General features: G+C 45.2%; 1 protein-coding gene across 2 annotated transcripts; it reads left to right on the top strand.

Moving 5' to 3' along the window:
• The first annotated feature begins 1,431 nt into the window (after positions 1-1,431).
• AP1S1 (adaptor related protein complex 1 subunit sigma 1) lies at positions 1,432-8,584 on the top strand. Of its 2 annotated transcripts, none has more exons than XM_001366503.5 (5): positions 1,432-1,853; positions 4,060-4,238; positions 4,959-5,067; positions 5,985-6,122; positions 7,802-8,584. In XM_001366503.5, the coding sequence occupies exons 1-5, from the start codon at positions 1,851-1,853 to the stop codon at positions 7,847-7,849; spliced, it is 477 nt and encodes a 158-aa protein (XP_001366540.3). In that variant the 5' UTR covers positions 1,432-1,850; the 3' UTR covers positions 7,850-8,584. The 2 variants fall into 2 exon arrangements, with proteins under 2 accessions (XP_001366540.3, XP_007483336.2); XM_007483274.3 differs by having other exon boundaries at positions 1,525-1,671.
• The last annotated feature ends 238 nt before the right edge of the window (positions 8,585-8,822 follow it).

Below are 8,822 nucleotides of genomic sequence, written 5' to 3'. Positions count from 1 at the left end.
CCGTATTGGCCTGTTAGGCCTGATCTGGAATAATATAAAAAAAGAATCTCCATTTTATAAGAAAGTAAGGATGAGATGCAACTTCTAGCAATATGCACATTGATGAGATAAAAAATGCACTATAGTATGAACATTAGTACTGTCACTTCCAATTATTTAGCAGAATAAACAGTAAAAAATAAACCAGAAGGCACAGATTATGACAAGTAGCTGTAACCTATAGTAGGTAACCTATTCAGTTGAGTATCTTGACAAGTACCTTGACAAGTGTACATGAGTACCTTGGACAAGGACTGAAACAATGACCTAGAACCAAACAAAATTCAAAAAAAGAAAAGAAATAAGCTGGATTGCTTTTCAATAATTATACAATGCAATAATTATTCAAAACAATCCCAATCTATTCTCTAACACAAAAATACATTTTGTCACCAATTTTCTTCATGTTGCTGTATGGCTATAAAGTATGGCACATCCTAAAAGTTTCAAAGTTGTAATTGATCAAAAGAGCAATGGAAAGATATATGGTGGTCATAATTAGGTTGCAATATATTAAAAAGACTAGTGCCAGAGTGATATAAAGAGTGTTATCAAGGAAATAAATGTATGATCACTATAAGCAGTGAGACCAAGGGATAGCAGATGGACAGTACACCTAATTAGTCCACCTAGTACAAAATTCTCCAGTAAAATCCTTTATCATGGTATGAATATGGAATTATTGAAGGCAATCACCATTGGCATGCATATTCCAACATCTATAAAGGGCCAGAAAGGCTACATGTACTACAAACTGGTAACCAACTTTGGGCCTGTCACCTGAGGACTAGCCTAAGCAAATACAACATAACCGGAAAGCTGGCCACTTGCTGATTAATCTTCTTTGGCCAAAGTACTTCATGAAACCCTACTGAGGCATGGAAGAAGCTATAATCTAGGTGGGTTCTTTATCCATATAGGTACAATATCTTTACAGATAAAATTATGATATTCATTTTTGTATTGATTAAGCACTTGTATTCCAGGGACTATGTTATGGGTCAAGAAAAAACAAAAACAAATAGTTCCTGCTCCCAAGGATCTTAATTCTCCAGAAGTGGAAATGTGTTAATGGAACTCCAGAAATAGTTATGAGGCATATAACAATTTAAATAACTGGTAGGGGTCCTGGTCTCCCAAGGAAAAGTCGGTCCCCCCTCCCATAAATGCCCCGTTAAGTCCTTTTCTTCCCAACCTCAACTGCTACTACACAGAACCTTGCACACAGTAGCTACTCAGTAAGGATCTGTTGATGTACTTTGCTGACTTGGTATCACACACTCACACTCACACTCACACGTCGGCACCTCCTCTTTCTGCCCTTCCCCCAACCCCCTCAAAATCACCTCAGCACCTTTACCCCGCCTCCCAACTGTCTACGCCGAACCCCTTTTCCCGCCTTTTCCCCTCAAAGCTCAGAAGCACGAGGACCCGCAGTCCCCATTACCCAATCTTTACCCAGCTTTAGTGCTGGCCAAAGTCTCCCAGTTGCTAGGGGCAACAGTGGGGCCGAGAACTGCGAGGCCCGGCGAAGGGAGTTGTCATGGTATCCGCTCCTCCTCTTTCCCCTCCACCTTAGGCACCGCCCCGCCTCCGCACCACTCGGCGCCGGCGCCTACGCAATACGCTGGGGTAAAAGCCAGGCTCCACCTGGCGGAAAGGGGGTGGGGCTGGGGTCCGGTGGCAGAGGGGGAGGGGAGGGGGAGGGGGAAGAAAGGGGGGGCGGAGGAGAGAAAAGGGAAAGAGAGGAAGCGAACGGAGCCGGCCCGTACGGTGGCCGAAGAGGGACGCGCTGCGCCAGAGGCTGCAGGATGGTAGGGAGTGCAAAGCTGGGGGAGGGGAAGCGAGGGGCGTGGGCTACACCCGCTGGGGCATCTTGGGGGCCAAAGCCCGTAGGGGCGGCGCTCGCCTTCTCTATCCCAGAGGTGCCCTCCCCAGGTCGGGGGAGCCTGCAAGGTGGAGGGGAGGAGGAGAGGAGAGAGAGGAAGCAGCGCCACCGCCCCTGGTGGAACCCACCCTCCTCTTCACCCCTCCAAAACCGCCCCCCCCCCGGCCTCTTCTTGTCCGTAGGGGCTGCAGGAAGGGGTTTGCCTCGGGCCCCTGAGGAGCGTGGGTTCGGGAGGCCCGGAGCACCTTAGGATCGGGCCACGCTTGGGCGTGGGAGTTCCGACAGGGGGCACAAAAGGGACTCGGCCTAAGCTGCGGGGGTCCGTCTGTGGGGACTGCCACCGGCTCCGGGCACAGGATGATGGTCATTACCGGAGGAAATGCCTCTGTGCCCCCCACCCCTGCCAGCTTACCTCCCCAGAGGGTGGAGGAGGGCGGCTTGTTCTGGGAGGAAGTTTCTAGGTCTCAGTAGGCACTACGCTTTCGGAAACCTAGGTGTCCAACTCCCCTCGGTCCTCCCTGCCCTCCTTCCCTTCCCCAAATCTGGCCCTTTCCTTTCATACCCTCAAAACTCTCCTACATGCATTCTGGTGTGGTTTCCGTCTGGACAAACACCCCTCCCCCACATTAAAGTCCCAGTCCTGCTGCCTTCTTCTGCTGTTCAGCCACCCCCAACTCGGAGTCCCATTCACCTACCCCCTTTCCCACCAGCACCCAGACTGCTATATTCTTTCCACCTACCCCGGCACCCTACTTTTTTCTTTAAACTCCAGTGGTCCTTCCCCGCCTGCTTCTGTTCCCCCGTATCTAGTTTGCTCACACACATAACTACTCTCCACAACTCTGCCTGCTTTACCTTTCCTCCCCATCCCATTTCCTCCCCATACCACCATTAAAAGCATACCCCATAGCCCAAAGAGAGGGGAACCCCTTGAAAGAGAACTGACTAACCGAATAGGTGGCTTCTTTGATAGTATTGAACTCCTTGGAGTAGGAAAAACAATGTCTCCTTTCTTCACTTTCCCTTCCTCCCCAAGATTTCTGTTAGGATTTACCATCCAAATCAGAAAATTAAATGTCATAACCTAACATTGCTGTTTATTTCCCATTGAAGAAATAGCCCTGTTGAAGTTTTTAGAGGACTAGATTTCCGTGTTTTAAATGAGAACTGGGAGCTAAGGCAGGGATAGTATTAGAAATGGGAAATTATAGAGATGTAGGTTCTTAAAGGGAAAAGAGTAGAGAGAGAAAAGTGAAAGAATATGAGGGTTAAGTGCCTGAGAGGAATGGGAGCTTTGTGGGAGAGAGGGGAAGAACCTGAATCTAGGAGTAAGATTTTAGGTTCTAAGAATCACAGAGCTATATAAAAGGAACCTCAGAGTTCATCTAGTTCAAGTCCTTTCTCTAGGACCTTTGGTGTTGTGAACTCTAGGAGCCCTGGAGTCAGACGATCTGGGTTCAAATGTCTATTCTGTAATTTGCTGCCTGTTTCACTTAGGGCATCAGGGCATAATAGTTTGGATCAATTTAGAAGTATTTAACCTAAGGCCCATGAACTTTTTTTAAAAAATATTTTGATAACTATTTTATTTAATTGTCATGGAACTGCCTGGAAGCCTAGGGACTCTCTATGTATTTTATTTTATTTTTATTTAAAACTCTTATTCCGAGAAGGGGTTCCAGGCTGCTAGCTGGATCCATGACAAAAGAAAAAAAAAAGGTTAAGAACCCCTAGTCTAAATTATCTCAAAAGATCCTTTTCAGATCTATATCCTATGATTGAGGACAAGTGGTCATTTAACTTATGCTAATGATTTTCATTGGGGAACTATCTCCTGAGGTACACTACACTGTTGGAAAATTCTGCTAGGACTTTTTTCATTATCTTAAGTTTATCTGCTTCCCTGAAACTTTTACTCATTGATAATGTTGCTTCCTGAAGAAAAGTTAAGTCCTAGAAATGTATGTATTTTATTTTGGGAGCTGGAAGAGGAAGACGAAATCGGATCTCATGAGTTATAAAAGTAGGAAACCTGGAGGCTAGTATACATGGTTTCAGGGCTGTGTATCAGACCTCCATATCTTCAAACACTTCACACACAAACACTACTACCACCTCCACCCCACCCTCAGATGCGGTTCATGCTGCTGTTCAGCCGGCAGGGGAAGCTGCGGCTGCAGAAATGGTACCTGGCTATGTCAGACAAGGAGAGGAAAAAGATGGTTCGAGAGCTTATGCAGGTCGTCCTGGCCAGAAAGCCCAAGATGTGCAGCTTCCTGGAGTGGAGAGACCTCAAAGTTGTCTATAAGAGGTGAAACCCAATTTTGAAAGCCCCCATTCTCCTCTTACATTTGCCTGGGTCCTGCTAAATGGACTTTTTTAAACAGTATGTCTGAAAGAGGAAGAGCTCCTTCAGGATGGGCCCCTAAGATTACACCTGGGAAGTGAATGGAGGCTGAGAATAAGTAAGGAATCAGTCTGACTCCAATCTCCTTTCATGACCACACCCTCATTCACAAACTTCTTCCCTCCCCACCCCCCCATATTTCTAAAACCTGACATTTGCCACAGTGTCCTATCCTTGAGCAGGAGTTTCTTTCCCCTTTTCCAACTTTAATTAGCAACTCTAAATATATTGTCTTTAACCCTCCATTATACCCATTCTAGTTCCTCCTCTGAATAAGTAAAACTGATTCAGGTACTTGCTGAGTCAGATAAAGTAGGTCAGAGGGCAAAAAGGAAATCATTTTTATATATTCCTAAATGTGTGTGTTCCTAAAATCTCAAGGTCTGATAAAGAGCTGGGGAAGTGTGTCTGACAGAACAACTCCCCGAACATAACCTTGGGATCTGTTCCTACAGTTACCAGTGGGTGGGGTTTGGAGAGAGGGGGTAGAGTGAGAAGGGAGCTGGATTCTTGGGGAGCAAATGCCTGGAACCAAAGGCAGAAATAGGTGTTTGGGACCAGAGTGTTAGAAATTGACCCCACCTTTCTATCCTTCCCCAATATATAATGTGCCCCTCTCCTCAGATATGCCAGCCTCTACTTCTGCTGTGCCATTGAGGGCCAAGACAATGAGCTCATCACATTGGAACTGATCCACCGATATGTGGAGCTCCTGGACAAATATTTTGGCAGTGTAAGTTTCTCCCCAGCTTTACCACCTACCCTCTCCCTCTGCCAAAACCAGGGAACCTTTTAGGCTTCCCACAAGAGGATTAGAAGGAGGTGAATTAAGGGGAATGAGAGCAGTAATGCCTTTTTTTTTTTTAACAATGTAAGCCTATTAGACATCCCTCCTAATGAGCCTCTTGGTGGGAGTGGGGAAAGTAAAAATTTACATCAGTCCCCAAGGTATAGGCATTAGACTTCATAATCAGGAAAAAACTGCTCAGATCTCATATTTCAGGAGATGGTTTAGGAGAATATGGCATTAGTAGAAAAAGCACTGGATTTGGAGATTAAGACCTGGGTTTGAATGCTTCCTGTGCTATATCATGTCTTGGTGAACTTAGGCAAGTCATCTTGCCTTTCCATTCAGTTTCCTCATGTGTTAAATGAGGAAATTAGACATGATCTTCAATATCCATTTAAGTTCTGAATCCTGTGAACCTCAGACAAAAGTTGTGGGCAGAGACTCAGAACTTGGACAGGTGTACACAGAGAGATTGGTGATAAGGGATATGGAAAGAGGACAGTAACAAAAAGACAGGAACAGGGATTGTTGTGGGACAAGGAGAAGTTAGCTGAAAGGAGAATTGTCTAGGATAGGTGGGGCATATGATAAGAGAATATAAAGAAAAAAGTTGAGGGAGGGAATCTTGGGAAGATCCATCCTCTGATGCCTCGTTCCTACTCCCTGTCCTAGGATGGTACAGTGGGAAAACTGCTGAATGAGGAGTCAAAGGATGTTGGATTGAATCTCAGCTTTGCTTACTGCCTTCCAAACCATGAGCAAATAATTTATATTCTCTGGGACACAGTTATCCAGGAGGGATTGAATTAAATTATCTCAGCAACCCCTTCTGGCCTTAAATCTATTTTTCTGTGATCCAGGTATGTGAACTTGACATCATCTTCAACTTTGAGAAAGCCTACTTTATCTTGGATGAATTTCTGATGGGTGGTGATGTCCAGGATACCTCGAAGAAGAGTGTGCTAAAGGCTATAGAGCAAGCAGATCTACTACAGGAGGTATGGACTAGAGGCAGTGAGGATAAGAATGGTGGGGAAGATTTCCTTTTCTGCACCTACTCTATTTTGTGGGGGCTCTCCAGGGTTGGGAGCAAAGAGAAGCCATCCTATGACATTTGTCCCCTATCTCAAATAACTGTCCAAGATCAGCCTTGGACTCTGAAGCAAGGTTCTAGATGAAGGGATACAGAGATCCCAGATGTCATATTTCCAATTCTTCCCCCTTCTCTCCTTGGGAACTAAGGTATCTAATTCCTCAAATGTGATATACAGTAGGACAGCTAGGTGGTTCAGTGGATAGAGAGCCAGGTCTAGAGACAAGAAGTCCTGGGTTCAAATTTGGCCTCAGATACTAGCTGTATGACCCTGTTACTTAATCCCAATTGCCTAGCCCTTACTGGTCATCTGCCTTGGAATTGATATTTAGTATTAATTCTGAGACAGAAGATTCGACTTTTAAAAAAAAGTGATATAAAGGGTAGAGGGATTTATGACCCTGGTTCTTTCCTTTTATCATTCTCATAGATCTGCAGGGCAATTTCTGGCCCCCAGGGTGTTAAGTTTGTGGAGAATAATGAGAGTTTATAGGCTTGGGTCAAAGGAGATTGGTTATTGTTTCTTCCATTTACTGAGGCCATCAGCCCCCTCTATGTCACTGTTGCCCAGCCTTCTGGTGCAGAAAGATGAGTCACCAGAATCCGCAGTGATGAGCAAAGCTGACTGGGAGGGAGGGGATGGAAGGGAATAGGGGTGGGGGTGGGGTGCCTCAGCTCTTTGGTGGAAGGAAAGACAAGGACTAAAATGTCTCACACACTGAGTGTCCAGCTCAGCTACTCAGTTGCCCCCTACCCAGGCTCCATTACCCTTCTATTTGCCCATCCCTTGTCTCGAGCTTAGCCCACTCCCCTTCAGGGCCCTAGGAGCCTGGCCTCCAACTCTACCCAAATCCCTACCAGTCTTCAACTAGCTGATCTAAGCTCCCACTCCCCTCTGAAATTTGATTCTCCTGCCACTTAGCAGCTATTTCTTATAGTATCACAGACCTAAAACTATGGAACCTGAAAAACTATCTAATTCCACAGATGAAGAAAGGGCCACAAGGAGGTTAAGCAGTGGGTCCAAGGCCATCCAGAGAGGAAGCATAAGAGACAGTATTTAAGCACTGATTCTTTGACTCCAGGGCTAGTGCTCCTGGTATTACATGTGTCACATCACTCCTCTAATGTCTGTGGCATCCAAGCTTAGTTTTTAACACTCCTGGCTTTGGGTTTTCTAGGGGGTGACAGGATGACTGGGACACTCATAGAGTATGCTGTGGGTGGGGGTTAATGTGGACAGGGGAGCTTCCTAATGGGGAGCTCTCAACTGTCCTAGCTTTGGCCTTACATTTTCTCTCTCTCTCTCTCTCTCTCTCTCTCTCTCTCTCTCTCTCTCTCTCTCTCTCTCTCTCTCTCTGTCTCCCTGTCTCTCTCTCTGTCTCTCTCTCTTTCTGTCTCTCTGTCTCTCTCCCTTCCTCTTTTTTCTTTCTGCCCAATCTTTGTCTCCCAATCTCTTTCTCCCTTTTACTGTCTTTCTAATTCTTTGTCCCTCTCTTGCTCCATCACATCACTGCCTCCCATTGTATCCCATTCTCTTCTGTTATTCCATGTCTCTCTTACTCTTATCTCTGACTACTTTAGGAAGATGAGTCACCTCGAAGTGTCCTGGAGGAGATGGGTTTGGCATAGCTTCCCACCTCAGTTGGAAATACATTGCAGTGTTGCCATGTCATGGCAGGCATGAATGGTTGCTTCAGACTCCACACACATTCAGATCCCCTTTCCCTTTGGAATACTCTTCCCCTGCTCTCTCTTTTTTTCTCTTAGAGAGAGCTATGGACTGGGATCCTTCAAACATTCCTTCTTTCCCTTACTCCCATCACTCCCTGTTCCTTTACTTTTTCCATTTGATGTCTGAGAAACTGGATGGGTAGAGAAAGACTATGACCAAGAAGAAAAGTGTGATAATGAATGTCTCTCTCTTTTCCCATCCTGAGAACTGACTTCATCCAAATCCTACTCCCTTCTCACGTACACTGTAAATATATAAATATGTCAGGTTAAAAGGAAATTGTTTTCAGCTCTCCACCTTCCCAAAGAAAAATTACATACCTCCATTTCCTCCCCCTCCCTACTCCAATCAGCCAGACTTTCATCCTTTCCTGAGGAAAGGGATCTTTAGTATATTAAGGAGGGGTGTCTCCTTATATCTCTCTCCCCTCCCCCTCTCAGGGTGGGTTTGAACTTTAGAGAAGAACATATCCAATTTAAAAAATCTTATGACTTTGAGGGAAGGGATACAGGAAGGTTTGAGTCTATTGGGAATTTAGTAGAACCCCAAACTCAAATTTGGGGGTAGGGAGGGAAGAAGGATGTTTGTCTGTTTCCTTTCTTCCTGAAATAAAAGGAATATCATTTCTGGAATTTCTGCTTATGGTATTAGTTCATAAAAACTTTTCTCATAAGGAAATAGGGCAAGTATTAGTATCTCCATTTTATAGCAAGAACTTGCCAGAGATGATGCAGAAAATGAATTTGGGCATTAGAACCTAGGTTTCTAGTCCAGGTTTAGCACCCTTTCCTCTGAGTGATCACTCCCCTCTCCATATCTTTTTTTCCAATACTCTCCACCAACTTCTCTTTGGGAAAAAGAGAAAACCTC

Source organism: Monodelphis domestica, chromosome 2, assembly GCF_027887165.1.
Source record: "Monodelphis domestica isolate mMonDom1 chromosome 2, mMonDom1.pri, whole genome shotgun sequence".
NCBI lineage: Eukaryota > Metazoa > Chordata > Mammalia > Didelphimorphia > Didelphidae > Monodelphis > Monodelphis domestica.
Note: the sequence above shows the minus strand (reverse complement) of the source record. Positions and strands in the feature narration are given on the sequence as shown.